Source organism: Ictidomys tridecemlineatus, chromosome 13 (genome assembly GCF_052094955.1).
Source record: "Ictidomys tridecemlineatus isolate mIctTri1 chromosome 13, mIctTri1.hap1, whole genome shotgun sequence".
NCBI classification, from domain to species: Eukaryota; Metazoa; Chordata; class Mammalia; order Rodentia; family Sciuridae; genus Ictidomys; species Ictidomys tridecemlineatus.
This window is the reverse complement of record NC_135489.1, coordinates 81,221,144-81,244,804: the sequence shown is the minus strand read 5'-3', so window position 1 is coordinate 81,244,804 and position 23,661 is coordinate 81,221,144. Positions and strand designations below refer to the sequence as shown.

Below are 23,661 nucleotides of genomic sequence, written 5' to 3'. Positions count from 1 at the left end.
TGAGGATAGTGTACAGATAACAAAACATTCTAATGTAAATGTCTACAAGTAAATTTATGTATGCATATTTTGTATATATGTGTATATGTAATCCTAAGGAAATTTTCTTTTAAAAGAAAATTCTTTTTAAAATTTTAATTCTTTGCTTTCTGTTATTCAAATGACAGGGAAAAGTACCATTGGGAGGAAAAAATGGTATAACCACTATGGAAAGCAGTAAGAGATTCCTCAAAAAAACTTAGAATGAAACCACCATTTGACCCAGCTATCTCATTCCTCAGTTTATACCCAAAAGACTTAAAATCAGCATAGTACAGTAATGCAGCCATGTCAATGTTTATAGCAGCTCAATTCACAATATCTAAACTATGGAACCAAACTAGGTGTCCTTCAATAGATGAATGGGAAAAGAAAATGGGATATATATATATATATATATATATATATATATATATATATATATATATCCAGGATATATATATATATATATATATATATATATATATATATATATATATATATATCCAGGACCAGAAAGTCAAATAAAGTATTATTGTATATATGTATAAATTTTTTCAATGCAATATTACTCAGCTTTAAAAAAAGAATGAAATTATGGCATTTGCCAGTAAATAGATAAAGTTGGAGAATACTATAAGCGTAATAAGCCAATCCCTCCAAAACAAAACACATATTCTCTAATATGTGGATGCTAATTGACAATAAGGGGGCAGGGCACTAGAGAATAGAGTTACCTTAGATTAGTAGACGGAAGTGAAAGGGGGGAAGGGAGGGGAGATGGGGAAAAAAAGATAGTAGAATGAAACAGAAATTATTAATTTATGCATATATGTGACTACATGACTAATGTGATTCTACCCATGTACATTCAGAAAAATGAGAAATTATATCCCATCTATATATATCATATCAAAGTGGACAAATGCATTCTACTGTCATGTATAACTAATTTTAAAAAAAAATTAAAAAATTAAAAACAAAACAAAACAAAAAACACTTTCATCTTTACTAGCCTTAAGAGAATTTACTATATCATTTTGCCTATTCTAATCAATAAGAAAATCCTTCAGAGAACACCTGTAAACATTACATTCTAATTGATATTTTACTGTATTAAAAATATCAGTTTAAGGGGCTGGGGATGTGGCTCAAGCGGTAGCACGCTTGCCTGGCATGCTTGCGGCCAGGGTTCATTGGATCCTCAGCACCACATACAAACAAAGAGGTTGTGCCCGCCTAAAACTAAAAAATAAATATTAAAAATTCTCTCTCTCTCTCTCTCTCTCTCTCTCTCTCTCTCTCTCTCTCTCTCTCTTTTTTTATTGTTGGTCGTTCAAAACATTACACAGTTCTTAATACATCATCTTTCACAGTTTGATTCAAGTGGGTTATGAACTCCCAACTTTACCCCGTATACAGATTGCTGTTTCACATCAGTTACCCTTCCATTGATTGACATATTGCCTTTCTAGTGTCTGATGTATTCTGCTGTCTGTCCTATTCTCTACTATCCCCCCTCCCCTCCCCTCCCCTCCCCTCCCCTTTTCTCATCCCTGTTTATTGTAAATCTTCTTCTCAAGCTCTTCGTCCTTGCCCTGTTCTTATCAGTTTAGGGGCTGGCGCTTGCCTAGAATGTGTGAGGCACTGAGTTCAATCCTCAGCATCACATAAAAATAAACAAATAAAATAAAAGTATTCTGTCCATCTACAACTATACTTTTTTTAAAATCACTTTAGAAAATACTATAATCTTAGATGTTTAGAATTCTAAATTTCTTCTTTTTTCCTTCTGGTACCAGGAATTGAACCTAAAGGAACTTAAACACTGAACCACATCCCCATATCCCCAACCCTTTTTATTTTGAAGCAAGTTCTTGCTAAATTGCTTAGGGCCTTGCTAAGTTGCTGACAAGGGCTTTCAACTCATGATTCTCCTTCCTCAGCCTCCCAAGCCACTGGGATTACAGGTATGTGCCACTGTGCCTAGCTAATCTTGTTACCACTTGCTTAACACTTATTAACATTTTAATAATTAACAAATCACTTAATAGCAAGAAAGCAAATAACCCATTAAAAATGAACACAAGAACAGAGTAAACATTTCTTAGAATAAGACATACCAATGGCCAATAAATATATGAAAAGGTGCTTAACATAAGTAATCACCAGGGAAATGCAAATTTAAATCAAAATGAGCAATCATGTCTCACCCAAAAAATAGCTTTAATCAAAAAAGCCAAGGATAAAAAATGTTGACAAAGATGTGAACAAAACACTGTACACAGTTGGTGGGAATGTGAATTCGTGCGGCAGTTCTGGAAGGTACTATGGAGGTTCACCAAAATTAAAAATAGGACCATCGTATGGTCCATTTCTGGGTTTATAAGCCAAGAAAATGAAATCAATGTGTCAAAAAGTATCTGGACTACTGTTTTATTAGAGCACTATTCACAATAGCCAACACAGAATCAGCCTAAGTGTCAACCAACAGATGAGTGGATAAAGAAAATGTGGTCTCTATACACAATTAAATAGCACTCTCCCTTAAGAAGGAAAGAAATTGTGCCAGTTTGAAAACAATGATGCAGAAATGAGCCTAAAGTACATTGTGCTTAGTTAAATAAGCCAGGAAGAGAAAGTCAAATAAGGTGTTATTGCACATATGAATGTAGATCTATTAAAAAAAAGAAATCTTGGAGAGAGTAGAATGTTGGTTACCAGAAGCTGAAAAATGAGGTTGGGAGATGTTGGTTGAAGGGTACGGATATACAGTTAGGAGGGATACATTTAAGAGACTTATAAGGTAGGCTATAATTAAGAATAATGCCAAGCATATTTGTAAATTGCTGAGAATAGATTTTAGATGTTCTCATCACAGAAAGTATAAGTGAATTGATGGACATATTATGAGTTTGATTTAATAATTTCATAATGTATACAAATATTATAACATTATATTCTACATCACACATACACACACACACTACACAGACACATATTATTTGTCAATTAAAAACTAAATAAAACAACAACAACAGATTAAAACCTAGAACTGATCATTGATCAAAAAAGTTCTTAAAACAAAGATCCATAATTTTTGACTCACTCATGCTCATCCCTGTTAATATTATGCACTGGTGATATAGCAAATGAAATTAGAGGTATTATGCATCATAAGCAAAAAATTCTCTCATCTGCAATGGAATCTCTTTATGTGCTACAAGAAAAAAAAATACTTAGAAAATACATAAGGCCAATAAATGACTTTCAATTTGTTAAGTCATGTGACAGTACAAAAGATAATCTATGTATCAAAAATATATATTTGATACATAAAATTATGTATCAAAATTTTTTTCTGATTTGAGTAATTTAAAAAGTGCTTAACAGATGCTTGTAAACATGTTCATTAAGTACATTTAATTATTTTCTTTGATTAAAAACTAGTGCAATAGGCCCTGGGGTTGTGGCTTAGTGGTGGAGCACTTGCCTAAACTGTGTAAGGCACTGGGCTGGATTTTCAGCACCATATATAAACAAACAAACAAAACAGTGTAATAGGGGGATTTTCCAGGAGTGCTGATGTCACAAATGACCATCAGCTGTTTTCAGTACTAGGCTGAGTCTTATTTCCACAGAGGGGAAGAAGGAAGGTGGAAAAGGTTGAGTTCACAGAGAAGGACTTTCACCTCACTTTGTGTTCTAGAAACAGGCTCTTCTTTCACTGTTGATCTTATTTTACAGGCCTGTTTCTAATGTCAGAGTCCCTGCCCTCTTGATTCTTCTCCAGCATGGGTTCCTAGGAGGAAGATTTATGGGAGTGCATGCAACTGTTTTAAAGGACAATATGTGCTAGATTTTAGCAGATTAAAAGGAACAGTCTAATCAAATAGAGAGGAGAGCATTATGTTTGATATGAACCTACTATGTATCAGGCATGGATCTCCACCAATGGGCAATATCTAATTTCAAAGATTTTGCATTACAAGGTACTCATATTCCCATGCCAAGGCAAGGAACCAGGCTCTGAGAACTTAGGCAATTCATCACAGTCATGCCATTGGCAAGTGGCAGGGATCAGTAGTTTCCAAATGCCATTCTGAGATCTGGGACTTACCTAACAAAATGTTTATTGGTTCTTGTCAAAGTGAGATTAAATATGGGCCATGAAGTGAAATGTTAAAAAAGCCAAACACACTTCTTAGGAAAATAATTTTATTATGAGATTATGCATTTTCTTTTAAAAAATGATGATGTGTATCAGTGGAAATTTTCTTGTTAGTATCCTTTGTCTGACAAAGTACAAATTTAGCAACCCTAAGTCGGTCTTCCAGGTGGTTTTGTTTTTTTTTTTTTTTTGACATTTTAGTAGATCATGAACTCTCAAGGCATGGAAATACGCAGTATAACTACATTTAACTCAGGCTTTAAAATACTGTTTTGTTTTGACCATGATACCTTCTGGATGCTCATGTGGATTTAGACTATTCTGAAGCCCCACAGATATTTCTAGACTCCAAGAAAGTGCTGTCAATACTTTTTGGGCCACTGTTTTCTTATTCAACAAATCTATGCTTTGTCAAAAAAATCGACACTTTAATTTTAGCCCATCCATTCAAAATGTCAAAACATTCAGATCTCCTTTTTGTGATGTTTTTAAAACACAAGAATAAAAATTTAAAATATGTATTCAGGTTTTTTTTCTTAATTTTTATATTTTTGGTACTGAGAACTGATCTCAAGCCTACTCTACCATTGAGCTATATGCCCAATCCTTTTTATTTTTTATTTTCAGACAGGGTCTTGCTAAGTTGCTGACACTGGCCTCAAACTTTTGATTCTCCTGCCTCAGCCCCCTAAGTAGTTGGGTTGATAGTTCTGTGTCCCTATGCTTAGCTGGTATTTTTATTTTATTAGTTCAAAAATTTAAAAAAATGTTTAAATTGTATTTTACTATTCATGGAACTCCTGGAGTGTTTGATTCTCTACTGGGGATAGAAATTAGAGCCTGGGCAAGTGAGGCAAGCACTAATGAAACAACAACCTGATGCAGAGGTTCTCCAACTTTCTTAGTCCTTAACAACTCAGTAATTTTTATAACACTCCATTGGCCCAAACAAATAACAGTCAGGATTATTAAGTAGTTCAGACCAAACATTTAAATGAGGTGTTATCTCAACAATGTAGCACCTATTGAGCACTATGCATCTTATCACTTTGAAATGAGATTGGGTTCTGCCTTTCTCATATCTGGTTCCACATCAATTTTTGCTCAGTACCTGCTTTTCATCTAGCAACCACTGAAAATCCAGTTTTGCAAACATATGAGGTAACAGAAAGGAATGGCATGATCTAAACTGCCATTATTTGCTTTCCAGGTGATTGAGGATTGACGGATGTTTCTGTTTCCCTTGAATATTTCAAATATCCCTTTTGCCTCTGTGAGTTCCCTCTGGTTACCCCAGAAGATATTTAGGGAACCCTGGCCCTCGTCCCTTTATTCCTACCCACCTCAGTTGGGAAGACTCAGGAACTGGGGAAAGATGATTTACCCCTGATACCATTTTGTATTTAGTTAATGGACGATGGCTTTCAAGTGGCAAATCGGTTTGCTTTTGAAATGTTTATTGATATAATAAGTTTCTAGGACTGTTAGAAACTTTTAACATACATCTAGGAAGACTAACCATGTCTTATTATTTTTTAGTTTTGGAGATACCCTAATAGGATCAAGGAAAAGTCATGTAAACTGTCAATATGAATTGACAACAGGCTGTCCTTCTGCCTTTGCAAGTTCAAGACTAGCAGCACCCTTCTTTTCAGTAGCCCAGGTAGTGGGAATGAAGGACTGGAACCTAAAACCTGCACTTGAAATCCGGGATGGAGGGCCACTTGTTAACTACTAAGGACAGGGTGGCATTCTGAGATATGGCAGGGGATAGTGCCCATTAGGTAAGAGCATGCCCACATGGGGCAGTGTGCAGCCTGATCAGTGAGGTCTAGAGAATTATAGATATATGGGAACAAGTTAACTAGACTACCAAGTGTGCCCAGATTTTTTGGTATACTAAGTCCACTCATCTCTTTCTTAGCACCCTTTTCACATTCACCTCCACCCCATATTCTGTGTGTAGGTAAAGCACGTAAGCATGAGTAAAGGGCTCTCTGGGTCAACTTTGCATTCTGTATGTTAGTGTTTATTCAGCAGGTGATGGGGGATAAGGATCAATTATTCAGGTGAATTGATTTTTTTTACTTATTTGACAAGCAGCTGATATTCAATAAAGTAATAGCTTTATGACTAAATGCTATTTGTCTTATCACTGTTAATTATCCTTTAATCCTCACAATCTATCATATCTTCACATGTTTTCACATACAGAAGCACTATATTATTGGATGATGGGTAACAATAGAGGTAACTGTTATTTGAAAGATAATTTTAAACATATTTTGAAGAAATTTATGAGAAAAAAACATAATTATCTGTTTACTTTAAAATTTCCATCATGTTTCTTCATGACATCACTGAGGCAAGTTTTTTAAATCTATTTTCTACTGTTATAAAATCTTTTTGAACTACTAAGAGTAGTTCAAATTTGCTTTTTATGTATTTTTTTACTCAGGTTAATACTTAAGATTTTCTCCTTATTTTTATTAAAAATTAAGTTGCTACTGTGTCATCTGCATTCAACAAACTGTGTGGTAGTCTGAGAGTAGAAGCTCCCAGGAACTTCTCTTCCACTTTAAACAAGTGATTCCTTAAGATCCATGTGTTTGCTGAGTGGGTTGCATTTTTGTCTTATAACCTCTCTGACTACTTTGAGCTTGACCAAATTTCACAGCACTAAGTGATTCATTTGGCCTAATTAATTTGGTTTTGCTATAGTAGTTCACAGCACTTTATTCCCAATGGTAGTATCAAAATATATTCTTTTAGAATTGATAATAATATTTATTGTGTTCTTAAGCAAGATTAAAATCACTGGACTTTGGATCTCTTGCCTGCAAGTGGCATAATAATGTCCCCATTGAAAGAACTGTGAGTACCTCACATGAAACAGCTGGTATGAAAATATCTGGGAAAGCTAAGGATAGAACATGCAATGTGAGTTATGATTATCGTTACTAATATTATTGGCCTTTTATCTCCACATGCCTCAACTGTTTTCTAGAATGGTTTATAGAAGACAAAGTCACAAAATCCAGTCTACTAGGAAGAGATTATTTTCCTAGTCACTTTTTCAATAAATTAAACAATTACATTCCAAATTACTGAACATTTAAAAGTTTCCTAAAGCATTTCATTCATATAGATAATCACAAACTTCTACTGGTACTGTTTGTGCCTGAAATTTCTCAGGAATTTTCTCATTAGAAAGCTCAACTAGGCCAATAAATATAAACTCATCAAGCACAGTTGAATTATGGTTGTTTGACAATCTTCACAGAATTCCGAATGAGATAAGGTAAGGAAACAAGCTTACATATAGCTACAGGAGAGTCCAGTAAAGAGAAGGCATATCCTTTATGTGTAGATGGCCTGGGATGATTCAGATTTATACTGAATTGGTAATTATTTATTCTCCTTCTCTTTCTTCCCACAGAAACTCCATCTCCTTGGTAGAAAGAATGTGCTCTGTGTGTCAGTGAGTGTAAAAGGAAAATCTTATATGTAAATATACCAAGGGAATGGGAAAACTGAGCACGTTCTAGATGTTATTTTTCTGTAATACGGAATTGCATCATGGCCTGATTAAACCAGTCACTCCTACAACGAGGCTAAGCTAATAAAGAAACTCTTGTATTGGTCTAGCATAAGACCAGGTCATCCCTTTCAGTGGGCTTTGAAAATAAAGGTCCTACTTAAATATGAAATCTTATAGTCCTTTTATAAAATGTGTGTATATACTTAATCCTTATTAACTTGGGTAAAGGGTGTGAAGGAATTATCTACACAAGCTGGTATTAAAAGATCAATTTTCTCCAATTTTAAAAAACAGAACACATAACTACATAAAGTCCACTAATTCATTGTGAGGTTTTTTTTTTTCCAAAATTGTCTTGCCTTTGATAAAGTTAGATTAGATGGTTTCCATTCAAAATCATTATTGTGATCTATGGGAATGTTCAGTGTTCCTCTGGTCATCTTCATTCTGTTATTCTTTTTGATCTTCATGATGATTTTCTTACGTGTTCCTTATCCCTCTCTTCTTTGGTTTTTAATGGTTATACCTTCTATGATTGCAAAAGTAGAGATCATTAGCCATTAACTCTCTAAACATTCATTCATCTCTAGATTTATGTTTTCCCCTTTCACTTGATTCTTTTTTTGTTCGTCTTAAAGAATACAGTATTACTTTTCCAGAGATAATCTCTTAACTTGAACTGAGAATCATATTTTTCAGCAATGACAACTCCACTTTTTAACCTCTTTTTCCTTAAATTTTAATCTCTATTTTCATTTATCTCAAGTGTCCCAAATTAAAAAAAAAAAAAAAACAAGAAACGGTTTCCCTTAAAATTAATTATTCCTCAAGCAATCTTATTCTCTCCCTCATTAACCTTCTCAAAAGATACATGTACTTGCTCAGATCTCAACTTTCAATTCACTCCTCAACATAGTGGGTTTTTAATTCCATTACCTGACTAAGAATGCTTCACTCAACTGTCATCCAAAGACCTAGTAATCAGAGGTAGTAACTGGTTCTTCTAAGTTCTCTTGGTCCTGTGGACTACTATTTCTGCTCTTTGTCCTTGGGCCTAATGGTTGTCTTGTTCCCCTATGCTCATCCGATAAAGGCCAAATCTATTACTTATTACCTGCCATCATGTTGTCTACTCTCTATTCTTTGTTCCTCACATCAACATCACCATTTTACTCATTCAGGGTAAAAACTTTAACAATCCCTTTGATTCTCCTTCCCCAGGTGGCTACTCCCCAACACACATGCATGCACACACTTCTGTAAACCTTTTCCCTCTTGCATCTGGACCAATCTCTTTTCTCCACTGCATTTCCTTGATCTAGGTCTTCATCAAATTTACTCTGCTTTGTTTCTGTTAATGGTGACAGAAATCACTTCCCTGTGTCTACTTCCCTGTGCCAAGATTCCACAATAGAGTGATTGGAATGCATGGAAACAAGAATATAATCAGGACAAACCTGAGCTAAGAACCTCCATGGCTCTTGGCTCCCATATACTGCATTTGAATCTTTCTATCTTGCCACATTTTGCTCCCTACACCAAGCAGACTGTCACTCCTTAATTGAGTCATTTTCCATGCCTCATATTTTGCAAATATTGTTCCTTGTCTGTTGTTTTCTGCACTGTTCCCTTGGGCAGAAAATCTCCCTTCTCTTTTTTGTGCTTTTGTAGTGATCTCTAAATACCTCAAGGATGCTATGCTCCAAATTTTATATCAATGAACTAAAATTCCAGATCTCCATTCCCCACTCCAGAATAGGAACTTTAAATATATCAGAAGTCTCAAGAAGTGTTTTCATTATTGGTGAATTATTAGACAATAATCCTGAATTTCAAACCTATGAAAGTGGGATAAGAATCGCACAGAGATAGGGCCAATGAGAAAAGAAAGTTGTTTGGAAATAAAGAGTGGACAATAATAATACAAATGCTAAAAACTAATAACTAAAAGTAAACACCTAATAATAACTAGAGGTTATAATGAAGAGTAGAACACAACTTCATTTCTAGAATTCCACTTAGACCACCTGCAATACTTGGATGATCTATTAGGATACCGAGAATAACACAGGCCCTCAGGGGCCTCATAGAGTCTAATTCCTATAAGATGAATTATAACCCATTATGAGTTTTTGAGATGATGTTTTGAGAAGATGGTGAGTGTACCTGGACGGTTGTCTAGATCCAGAAGAGGAAAGTGGAGATCAGTTGTATACATAGAGAAAGTTACCAAATATGACAATGCAGAACATACATAGCACATAAATAGTACATAAAAATAAGAATGGAATGTGCTACAAAAATGAGCTGAAAATAATATAAGATGTGCAGTTTAAAGTATTTTCCATTGTGTGCCATGTCTTCACTGATATTCAAGTCTGTCTAATGTTTTATGGGCTTGCCTCTAGTGATTAATCTTTAAAAATTGGCTTAATTTAAGCCACATCTCCAAAACATCTCTAACGTGATCTGACAAACCAGTTTTAGCCTCTCTATATATACATCACTTGAGATTCATTCACAGGGATTTTCTGACTTTAAAGTCTTTCAAAATATTAGAAAGTACTCATTGTGGCAGGACAGCAAAAAAACAGGTCCTACATAAATATAAAGCTGATGTTTAAATGTAAGTGTCTATTAAAAATGCAATTCTCACTTTTCCCAATGTTTTTCTGCGAAAATAAATGTGTCAAGAGTGACAGAGTACTCAACTTGAATCTACCATTCATTTTCAGTTTGCATGATTTTACTCATTCTTCCTGTTTTAAAGAAGAGTGATGCAGTTGAACAAACGCTTTGGTATTATTACATCATCAACTGTGGAAATAAATTGGGTTGATTTCTTCATTTCTGCCCCTTCCTGTACTCACATATCACTGGCAATGGAGGAATTCCGGGACATAGACCTTGGAGAGAGGTCATAATCGCTGTCAGATCGATACTGGAAGGACTCCCGGCATTGACTGTGGACAAAATTTGCTTGGAGAATTAGCCCAGACCCTGGGCTGGTCATGGGATCCAAGGGACTCTGTCCCGCAGATGTGCCATTGTCTACATCAAAACTGTGAATGAAAGAAAAGGAATTATGTTGTGGTAAACACTAACATGTTGATATTTTACCAAAACATTTAGCTTCAATTAAGGAATTTAGAATAGGAAAATTTATAGTTGCTTCCTGCTTGTGAAAAATGATAATATTAAAATAAATAAAAGTAAACATAAATAAGAAACGTGCACGAACACACAAACATACCCCCACACACCCCCACTGGCTTCACATTCTGATTTTCTAACTTCTGATCAGACACAAAAGACTGATCATTCTAAACTCAATTTCAGCTAAAAAGAAACAATTATTTAAAAACAGCTCTTCTAATGCAGAATCAGAATTATTTGTTGAAAACAGCAAATACATAAAAATTCACTAAACCTTTGAGTTCAACTCAACAAGTGCCTGTTATATGCCTATTATTATTACTCCTCCAAACCCGAGCTTCTTTCTCTACCCAATAAACATATCCAGCAACTAATTTCCATTATATCCCCTATCCTTCCATTCCCGATTTATTACAGGCATTTTAAATCCAGTATTCAACTCCCACCTACATTGTTATAAGAGCGTTTCTCTTGGTGTCCTGAACCCATCTTCCAATCTGTACCAAGAGTGACTCTCCTTAAAATGCAAATCTGACCACACCCTTCTTCTGTTTAAATAATTCAATTATTCACTATTACCTTTAAGTTGAAGCCCAAACATCTTTACTAGACTACAAGTCTTCACTGTCTGCTTTCAGTTGCAATTACTTATCTTCACAACCTCAACTGGCAACTCTCTGCCTCAAGTGTATTCTGCACTCATTGGAGCAGCACATCCTAGGCCAGGCTAGCCCTGCCTGGCTTCTGATTTTTCCTGCCTAACGGTTGCTCATCCTTAAGGACTCAGACTTTAACCTCAGCTTGATACCTCAGAAATTCATGAGATGCTGTTCTCTATGATCTCAAGACACTTCTCCATTCGTAATGACAGAATTTGCAATGAACTGAGTATGTTCACCATCTGATCTCCATTCCTAGTCAGTGAGCTTTCTGAAGATGGAGACTCAGAATATTCTTAGAGCTTCACAGGGCACTGTTAGGTAGAGGTGAGTAGGGTGAAATGACAATGAAGTGTAACTAAAAAGCCCAGGGAGCATTTTCTGACAGGATAGGAACCTGGCCATAGAGACCTGGTATGTCAAAACCTCCCCCAGCCTTAACAAATGACACCCTTTTAAGAAAAAACAAGAGCTTCTGGACCATGTTATCATTATCTCTTGTAACCAGGTCTCCAGTCCCCTCTCTTATCACCGAAACTATGTCACAACCTCCACTCACCCTGATAGCCAAAGCAGCAAGACACTCAAAGTAAACTTAGTGGGGACTTTTCAAAAGGTAGTATGACCAATTAAGGGGGCATAAAACAGAGACAAAAACCTATGGTCAATATTTCCTTAAAAACTCCAACTCTGTGAGTACCATACCATCCTCTCTGCAGGAGTTCCTGTACAGTGTCCTCACTTCTCAGTCTCTTTGGTAAACTTTTGCTGGCTACTCTGTGTTTTACTGGAATTATTTCTAGCAACATTAAAAGGACTGTAGTGTCTGTCCATCTCCACATGGCAGGCCCCAGGCCTGTAACAGCACTTCAAAAATTGCCCTTTAATGGGATGAGAGTGTAGCTCAGTGGTAGAGTTCAGCCTAGTTTGTATGAGGCCCCAAGTTCAAAACTCAGCACCACAAAACAGAAGAATGAAACAACAGCTAAGTGGTTTGAATGAATGATTGGTGCTATGTTTAATAATATCGATTTTTAGAGTTGGAGGGAAAAAGAACCATACATACACATATTTTTTAAAATTATAAAACTCATAAGCTGTATGCACTTTCCACAAAGAGCTTTTCTAAGTGAAATATCAAGAAGTGTCAAAATGAAGTCAACTCTTGTGTGTTCATAAGATAGTTAGAAATAATCCAGGAGGCGTGTGATTTTAAAAAACTGTTAATGAATAAGTGAAGTTTATTATATGATAAATAAACACATGCATTTAGGTTTAGATATCATCAACATTTCTCCCAAGAGTGTTATCCAAACTAGTAAGCAGTGAATTTTAAAATGTTCTTTGTTTTCTTCATTGGAGTTATTAATAGTGTTATGACCCAAAGACTGGAAGCCAAACCTGAAGAATAAAGTAGGGCTTATATGTTTCATGAATCACCTGCAAATCTATGATAAAAGAATCCTGCTTCCAAATCAACCCATCAAGTAGAAGACGTGGAAAAAAATTCACAGTGTAGCTTAACCAATCAAAAATATGTTTTCCAACTTAAAATTTTCTTATGAATGTGTCTCCTTATAAATGGATTATTTATTTGGTCCCTCAGACAATAAGAATTATTATCTAGTTGAACAGAGTCATTTTATAGACAAGGATACCAGGTCCTAAAATAGTTATTTTCAAGTTACTGAGCTAACCAGATTTAATCATCTATCATTCCTGACATTCCTTCAGCTCCATTGTATAATTACATACACCACAACTATGTGTCAGTAACTGTGATATCAAAAAAGGTACATCTGATTCACTTGGATAGGCTAGGCACTGGTATATGTGGTATGGCAACCCCGAGGAAAGCCAGAGTGGAACAGGATCTTTAATCCTTGAATTCAAGCCATATTAGGAGATCTCAGGCAAGCTCTTCCCCAATGTGTGTAATTAAATAAGCAGTCAGTGAACATCAACCATGAGCACTTGGAGACACAGAAATAAAGGTAGGAAGGTTAATTCACTAGGATATCTGAGATATCTCCAAAAATGAGCCATATATAAAGAGGGCTTTTGAAGGCATGCAATATATAGTTGGAAGATGTTAAAGATTTTTGAACAGGGAGAGGAGAAGAGTGCACTTCCCTCCTATAAAGATGCATAGGTAGTTCATGCTGAAACCTGAGGACCTAAGAATGAGCGCTCAAATGAAAGCTGTGTGTGCTGATTTCTCATTAGCATTAAGATGATCCTTCTGCTATAAAATCTAAAAGGAAACACACTCTCTTCATTTTGCATGAATGGAAGTATAGGAGACATAGGAGAATAATTTTGGTTAAGTTTTTCTTAATTCAATTGAGTAAATACCAAGTAGCCCCCAAATTCTGTAATTTTTAAAATTTTAATATTTTTTTCAATTCAATTAAGCAACTGAATTACAAGGACACCCTACTTACATTTGGGCAAAATATTGCTAAACATATTAAAACATTTAACATTTTTGCCATAAAATTACCACTTACCAATTAAAACCAAAATATTTATTAGTAGGGCAGAAAAAGGCCTGTGATAGGAGATATTCTAGGGCATCAGATTTTTTTTTGGTAGGTTGTAATATAATAATTTGTCCACTAGATGGAGATAATATTCTTTCTGTTTTTTTGGAGGGGTGTCGTTGGGGGAGATTCAGGACATTGAGATGATTTTCTTGAGTAAGGAAATCCATCTTAAATAAACTAAATTTCATCTTACTAAAAGATTCATAAAAAACAACCTATTAAATATCATCCCAAAATAAAATCTCACCATCTACAGAAATCATATTTATCTGAGAAATATTAGTATTAGCTTAACATTGAGAATGATCTAAAATGGTCACAGGTATTATTAGATTCTTACTTTTAAAACTCAAACAGACATAACTGATTTTTTCTAACAAATCACTAAAAATTTATTATCTTGAGACAAAGTAACATAAGTACCATGAATGCTTTGGATAACACTCTATGATAACACAAATTTTCTCAGAATAAATTTTTTTTAAGTGGTAGGACCAGAGTCTGATGTTATTATCATGGTAAAATTCCATTTAATTAAAGGATCCTATGATTAAAATAAATAATCAAGAAAAAGGAATATTACTGAGAATCCCTAGTATGAAGCATTATTGAATGTTAGTATTGGTATAAGGGCATTTTTAAAAATACTTTTTGAGATGTTGATAGACCTTTATTTTATTCATTTACATGTGGTGCTGAGAATCGAACCCAGTGCCTCACACATGCTAGGCAAGGGCTCTACCACTGAGCCACAACCCCAGCCCTATTGTAAGGACGTTTATATTACAAAAGATGCATCAACTTTTGCAGTTTGTCCTATGTCCTTAGACTAACAATGGAATAAATACAGATATACAAAACACAACACTTCTCAGCTAGACAATAAAGTCCAGTGAGCTCAAAAGACATGAAGCAATTAGAGAAAAAAACCTCAAACATATGGCATCTGTATTAAATAGTATATAAATCATAAAATACTACCAGGCATGAATTAGGCAATCAAAGTGTGATTTAGACAATTAACATAAAGGGAGTTTGATAAGTTAAAGGGTGTGCATTTTTCAAGAGCAGGTAGAATTGGGGTGGTGGTGGAGAATATCCAGTCGAAGTGAAGTAGCTAAAGCAAACCAAAAAGGGATGGCTGAGGCATGTGTGTAAAACAGAAAACAGAATGTCTGGCTCCATTTGTGGGTTGGTGTTAAAGAATGGTGGGGACCTATACAAAAAATTGCCATGTTTTGGTTCAATATAATAGGGTCAGCTGGGTGTGTTTATGGAAAGTTAGGCTAGGGAGTGTCAGAAGCTTATATAAAGAAATACACATGCTAGCTTCTAACACTGATATCTCATAGGAGTGAGATGGAGAAGGCTATTTACTTTTCAGCTACAAATTTTATATTGTTTAATTTGTTAAGATAAACCTTATTATTTTTGCAACTAAAGGGAGAGTATAAAAGAACAGAGTAGAATATCACAAAATAGAAAATAAAGAAATAGACCAAAGGGGGAATCCCTTGCTTCCCCTAGAAGAAAACACTCCTTTGTTAAATCTTTCAAATATTAGAACTAGCAAGCTTGCTTCGGGAGAGGTTATTTTGGATTAAAAAAAAGATAGGACTTTTTCACTCAGTAGATAGTCAATTAATTGAGCATTACACTACTTATTATTTGCTTAACTTTTGGAAAGAGAGTCTAATTTAACTGAGAGTTAATTTCATGCCGCAAATACAGATGCCTTTAAATAAGCTACTTATTTTTGTAACATAACTTTATAAACAGTTCACATCATGGTAATATTAATTGCCGCAGTCTAGCTTGACACAATTCGGAGCCACTTGTCAAAAGAAATTAACTTTATTTTTAGAACTACAAACGCCAAACAAAACAGCTCCTCAGGGAAAAAACCCTCAGAGACCAACTGCCACCACCGGCTTCCACAAGCCTCTCACCCCCACACCAGCCTCTCAACCTCCCACAATCCTCCTGCTCTTGAGGCCAATTGGCTGGGTTGCGTGGGCAGAGCCAAAGAAGTCCCCCAATGAGCAGCTCCGTGGAGGAGCCAATCAGCTAGATGTTGCTGGGGCCGCTGTGAGCCAATCATCAGCTGGCAGTCTGAAGGGCCGGGAAACAGCCCAATGAACATCATGGCAGAGGAGCCAATCAGCTAGATGTTGCTGGGGCCGCTGTGAGCCAATCATCAGCCGGCAGCTGGAAGTTTGCTGGCAGCTGGATCATCAGCCGGCAGCTGGAAGTTTGCTGGCAGCTGGAAGTTTGCTGGCAGCTGGAAGTTTGCTGGAGCCCCTTTGGCTGTGGCTCTCAACAATTAATAAAACAAGAAGTAAATGAGAGGTAAGGTAGCCCTAACTCTAGTTGCTATTACCAAAGAGATCAAGAAGTTATGAATTTCCCAGTAACAATAATAATGAAAACTTGGAGCAGTTTTCATGTGCAAAATACTATGCTTTGTCTGTATTATCTCACTGAGTCCTTATGATATAACACTCTGAAGTACAGGCACTATATTTTTTGTATGGTCAATGAAGAATCTGAGGCCTAGAGACTTGGCTCAAGGTTAAGTAATGTGTTCAGGACCATCAATCTCCTAGATGGGTTTTAAACTCAACTGTAGGATTCCAGGGCCTGGGAAAATGGACATTGTATTTATGTCTTTATTACAGTCTCCTATTAACTGTTAAAAAACACTAGCTTCCTTATCTGGATAGGACTTCCAGTCTTAATTCTTTAAACTTAACATTTTGATTAACTTAAAGGGCATGCATACCAAGGCTAATTCTGGTACTAGATGTCCACATTAGCCAACACCATGGACTTGCTACATGTCTAATTCTTCCAATTTTGAACACAATAGTAGTATGCAAAAACAGTCTCTGTCATAACCTATTTGATAGGTTCCTTTACAGAGTTTGAGATTTAATCTGGAATTGAGGATAAGTGGATCCTTGAAAAGTCTTAGCAAATGGAACTAAGTAAGATGCTCTACTGTCCTTCATGTTTGCGTCCTTCAATGTGATGAAGATCCTTAAAAAAGCTGACTTTTACCAGGAGGCAGTTTTAGAGAGGCAATGATGCAACTGCATTGGTCCCCTATGTGGACAAATCTGTTGTACTTGGAGCTCTTTAAGGCTGTGGGTGCTTTGCATTCTTCTTCTATGAAACCACCTTCCCACAAGAAATAAGCAGAAATCAGAAAAACTGACCAATAAAACCCCTCTCAGCTCTTCTTGCTGTTCCATTTCAGTGGACTAACTGGATGTTAATACAGTTTCAATGTACTTTCTATCCAGCTTCTTTGCTCCCATATTTCATGTCTACTGACCTTGTTATAATTTCTCTGTTCAGGGTCATTTTTCATCTTTTTGGCCTGATGCTAGCCCTTGAATTGCTCGTCTAAACATTTTACATCTCTTCTTAACCATAATTTAGTCTCTTTCTGAGAGTCAGGGTCCTGTTACTATCCTGTGTAAATCACTCGCCTCATCTACTCTAGCTTTCAGGACCTTGTACTAACACTGATGGCCAGTTTGGAACCTGGGATGAGATACACTGAGAATCCCAGTGGAGTAGTTGCTAGGATCTGCTATCAACAGAAGTTCCTATGAGGAAAAAAATCTATGAAGGATTCCCACAGGAAAGACCAGGCTGAATGTTGCTGGGAACCTGGGAGCTTCCACTAATGCCAGCAGCATATGACAGCTGCTTTTGCTGGTTGGTGTTAAGAACAAGGGTATGTTAACAATATAGATCCTATTGCTCCCTGTTAGAAGGTGGGGAGATATCACAATGTTCCTATTCAAACATTCACTTGAGAGTTAGAAAAGCAGAGTTAAATTTCAAATCTTGGTCTACTATTTTTTAACTGCATATTCTTGGGCAAATGACTATACCTTTCTAAGCTTCCATTTTTCAGATAAAGATAATTACACACTTAGCTCTGGGGCCATTATATGGGTTAGAAGAGAAAATGTTTGGAAAGCATTTACGACATTGCCTGGTAGCCAGCACATTTCAAATATTTAGCAGCTCTATTTTAGTTTTATTACTCTTTATCTTCCTAAGTGATCTCCTGTCTAGGTCATTTTCCTTACCCGATTATTGTTACCTAGACACTTGGCTTTGGGAGGAATCTAAATGGAGAGGTGAGAGAGGAAAGGAACTGAGGTCAAAATTATGTGGATCAACCCCAGCAATCAATGAGGTGACAGATGCTGGAGCTAGATTGCACATAGAACTTCAACTGCTTTGACGTCTCCACCCTATTCCATACTTCCAATGTGATAACATCTGGGGAGAGGGTGGAGACTGTTGATTTTTCTCTAGATATTCCTCACTGAGGAGAAAGAACAATTTCCTGGTAGGAAATGTAGACGGCTTGGAGGTCCCAAAGCCTCGGGTGGGGCAGTAGCTGAACATAATGGGCAGAAACAGCACTTTAAACCTCAGTCTCCAGATACAGGATGTACTTGGAGGACCTGGGACCACAAATGAAGTGCTGTTTATTTTCCTAGACCAGGTCTCCCATATGAATGTTAGCCCATGCTGTTGGCCATACAATATGGTAACTCATGCTGTTGGCCATACAATGGACTCCATGTTGGCGCTTTGCCATTCAGGGAGGAAAAAGCTTTGTCCCCAAGCTTAATGGAAGTATACCTAAAAATGAATGACTATTTTAAAGTATTTTCTCTGCATAATAGTAAATAATTTACCAATTGTTATCAATATCACAAGGTTATGACTTTGACATTAATTTCTAATTAATGTCAATCACATTTGCTCATTTAAAATTTCTCTGTAGGTCAAATGGCTTCTCTGAAGTAAAAATAAGTATAGTTTCTCAAAATTCACTCTTTTGATATGTACTTTTCTGTGATATAGATATAAAACTGTAGAAAATAGCATTTTACTATGATTGTCACAGAAAACAATCTTTCTCAAAAACTTCACACAAATTTTAATAGTATATCCTGAGATGGTCTTTAGTTACTCAGCCAGATTATGTATTTAAATGATACTATGCATGTTAGTTTGCATAATATTTATATTTGCATGGAGGACAGACATTTAAGAGCAGGAACTAGATTTTCCCCATTTTTCACAGGATTTTATAAATGAAAACTTAGCACAAATAATATGAGCTTACTTATGAGAAAAAGGATACATGCTTATTTGTAAGTAAAAATTTCAGGTACTCTCCATAAATAAACATTTGTCTCTAGCTTGTGAATTCCCGCTCAAGTAACACAAACAGTAAAGAGATTCTAGTTGAAAATGATGGCCTGAGTATGATGTCTGAGATATTGCCTCACACTTATTAGGATGGGCATTATTCAAAATAATAAAGTATCAGCAATATTGTGAAGAATTTACAACCCTTGTCCACTATTAGTAGAACTACAGAAGGATACACTTATTATGGAAAACAGTATGGAGATTCCTCAAAAACTTAAAAATAGGAAAATCATATGACCTCTTAACCCAATTTCTGGGTATTTATCAAAAAGAGCTGATAACATGTCAGAGAGATAACTGCAGTCCTGTGTTCACTGAAGCATTATTTACAATAACCAAGATAAGAAAAAAAATCTAAATGCCCATTGATGGATGAATGTGAAAAGAAAATGTGATATATACATAAAGATAAATATTCTTTAGCCTTAAATAAGAAGGGGATCCTTTCACATGCTACCAGATGGATGAAATTTGAGGATATTATAAGTCAGTCACAGAAGGACAAATACTGCATGATTCCACTTATAGGAAATGTTTAAACTGATTTATAGAAGTAGAAAGCAGAATGGTAGTTTCTGGGGTCTGAAGGCGGTAGAAACTAGGAATTGCTACTCAATGCCTATCAAGTGCTAGTTATGCAGATAAAGAAGGTATAGAGATCTGTTATGCAATACTGTGCTTAGTAACAATAATCTCAGTGGTAGAACATTTGCCTGGCACTGGGTTTGATTCTCAATGTCACATATAAATAAATGAATAAAATCAAGGTCCATCAACAACTTAAATTTTTTTTTAAAAAAGATATCACAGCTGAAAGAGGAATCAGGAAAAATATCCCATTTACAATAGCCTAAAATTAAAAAAAAAAACACCTTGGGAATCAAACTAACAAAAGAAGTGAAAGACTTCTCAAATGAAAACTACAGAACACTAAAGAAAGAAATTGAAGATCTTAGAAGATGGAGAGATCTTTCATGTTCTTGGATAAACAGAATTAATTTTGTCAAAATTGCCATATTACCAAAAACACTATAAAAATTTAATGCAATTCCTATTAAAATTCCAATGTCATTCTTCATAGAAACAGAAATGCAATCATAAAATCACTTGAAAAAATAAGGGGCCCAGAATTGCCAAAATAAAATCCTTAGTGAAAAAGTGAAGCAGGAAGCATCACAATACCAGACCTTAAATTATTCTACAGTATGGTATTGACACAAAAACAGACATGGAGACCAATGCAACTGAATAGAAGACACAGAGACAAACACACACACACACACACACACACACACACACACACACACACACACACACATATATATATATATATATATATATATATATATATATAATTATGTCATATTAGAGAAAGTTGTCATGAACATACATTGGAGAAAAGAAAGCCTAATTAACAAATGGTGCAGGTAAAACTGAAAATCCATATGTAGTAGCATAAAAACTTAACCCCTCTCATACTGCACAAAACTCAACTCAAAGTGGATCAAAAACCTAGGCATTAGGCCAGAGACCATACACCTATTATCCCTACTAGAAGAAAATGTAGGCCTAACTCTCCATCTTGTTGGCTTAGGAACCAACTTCCTTAACAAGACTCCTAAAGTGGAAGAAGTAAAATCAAGAATCAATAAATGGGATGGTATCAAACTAAAAGCTTCTTTACAGTAAAGAACAATAAGAATGTAAAGAGAGACCTTATAGAATGGGAGAAAAGCTTTGCCATTTGCACCTCAGATAGATCATTAATCTCCAGGATATACAAAGAACTCAAAAACTTAACACTTCCAAAACACAAATAACCAGTCAATAAATGGGCAAAGAAACTTAATAGGCACTTCACAGAAGAATAAATATGAATAGTCAACAAATACATGAAAAAATACTCAACATCACTAGCAATTAGAGAAATATAAATTAAAACTACACTGAGAAATATTCAGTTGTGTATAAATGCCACATATTTTTTATCCATTCATCTATTGAAGGACATCTAGGTTGGTTCCATAGTCTAGCTATTGTGAATTGTGCTACTATAAACATTTATGTGGCTGTGTCCCTGTAGTATGTTCTTTTTAGGTCTTTTGGGTATAGTCCGAGAAGGGGAATAGCTGGGTCAAATGGTGGTTCCATTCCCAGCTTTCCAAGGAATCTCCATACTGCTTTCCAAATTGGCTGCACCAATTTGCAGTCTCACCAGCAATGTATGAGTGTACCTTTTTCCCCCCGGCATCCTTGCCAGCATTTATTGTTGTTTGACTTCATAATGGCTGTCATTCTTATTGGAGTGAGATGGTATCTTAGAGTAGTTTTAATTTGCGTTTCTCTGATTGCTAGAGATGGTGAGCATTTTTTAGTGTATTTGTTGATTGATTGTATGTCCTCTTCTGAGAAGTGTCTGTTCAGGTTCTTGGCCCATTTTTTGATTGGGTTGTTATTTTTTTGTTGTTTAACTTTTTGAGTTCTTTGTATACTCTAGAGATTAGAGCTATATGTGATGTGTGAGGGGTAAAAAATTGGCATTTGCAGGGAAATGGATGGCATTAGAGCAGATTATGCTAAATGAAGTTAGCCAATCCCTAAAAAACAAATGCCAAATGTCTTCTCTGATATAAGGGAGGGGACTCAAAATGGGGTAGGGAGGAAGAGCATGAGAAGAAGATTACCACTAAATAGTGAAGAGAGGTGGGAGGGAAAAGGAGGGAGAAGGATATTTGCATGGAAGATGGAAGGAGACCCTCATCATTATACAGAAAACATGTATGATGTTGTGAGGAGAAATAAAAAAGAAGTGTGTCGCATTACATTGGGTAGAGAGATGTGATGGGAGGAGAGGGGAGGGGAAGGGGAGATAGGAAGGGCAGCAGAATAAAATAGACATTATTATTGCCTTATGTATATAGGTGACTGTATAACCAATGTGATTCTGCAACCTGTACAATCAGAAAAATGAGAAATTATACCCCATTTGATTCAAATGTATGAATTGTCAAGATCATTGTACTGTCATGTGTAACTAATTTTAAAAAAATTTAAAAAAAAATGAGGACAGTAAAAAAAAAAAAACTACACGGAGATTCCATCTCACTCCAATGAGAACTCCAATTATCAAGAATACAAGTAACAATAAATGTTGTTATTTATTGATGTAAATCAATAAATTGTGGAGATGTAGGGAAAAAAGTTTCACTTATACATTGCTCGTAGGACTGCAAATTGGTGCAACCAGTCTATAAAGCAGGTGGGAAAATCCTCAAAAAATTTGAATTGGAACCATCATTTGACCTGGTTATCCCACTCCTCAGCATATACCCAAAGGATTTAAAATCAGCATACTATACTGACACAGCCACATCAATGTTTACATCTGCTAGATTCACAGTAGCCATGGTATGGAAGCAACCAACCTGCCTTTCGACAGATGAATAGAAAAAGAAAATGTGGTGTATACACACAATGTAATATTACATAGCCATAAAGAAGATTGAAATTATGGCATTTTCTACTAAATGTATGGAACTGGAGACTGTTATGCTAAGTAAAATAAGCTAATTGCAAAAAACCCAAAGGCCGAATATTTTCACTTTTATGTGGATGCTAACACACAGTGGTGGGTGGGCAGTAGAGAAGAACAGAAGTTCACTGGATTGGATAAAGGGGAATGAAGGGAAGGGAGAAGAAATGTGAACAGGAAGGACAATAGAATGAGTTGGACATAATTTTTCTATGTTCTTATATGAATACACGACTGGTGAAACTCTACATCATGTACAACCACAAGATGGGATCCTAATTAGGACAAGTTATACTCCATATTATATGTATCAAAATACATTTTATTGTCATGTACATCTAAAAAGAACAAATTTTATTTTTTTAAATAAAAAATATTATTTATAAAAAACAATGAGATCAGATGGACCTAACCCAGACTAATGAGGGCATATGGCATTGAAATTCTAAAAGCAAAACCTGCATTGACAAGGTGAGTTCCAAATTTGTAGCAATTATCTAGAAATAATGAAGCATTCAAGTCATACATATGTGTATATATATATATATATATATATATATATATATATATATATATATATATATGTATATATATATATACATACATACATACATACATACATATATGTTTTTCCTTTTTCCAACAAGAACATGTGGAGTGCTGATAGTGAAAAGTGGGAAGTGTCTATCTCTGTCATTGATAGGCCTTGACTTAGCTGATAATTTCATTCAGGATTCACTGTGATAGGGGATGAAACAAGCAAGCATGGGCTTCTTTTCTTTCATCCT

General features: G+C 35.5%; 1 protein-coding gene across 1 annotated transcript in view; it reads right to left on the bottom strand.

Moving 5' to 3' along the window:
- LOC144369713 (3',5'-cyclic-AMP phosphodiesterase 4D-like) overlaps window positions 1–23,661 on the bottom strand; it is a 233,125-nt gene that overhangs the window by 179,551 nt on the left and 29,913 nt on the right. The window contains 1 exon segment of the mRNA XM_078029833.1: window positions 10,601–10,792. Within this exon segment, the coding sequence (XP_077885959.1) occupies window positions 10,601–10,792 (192 nt within the window).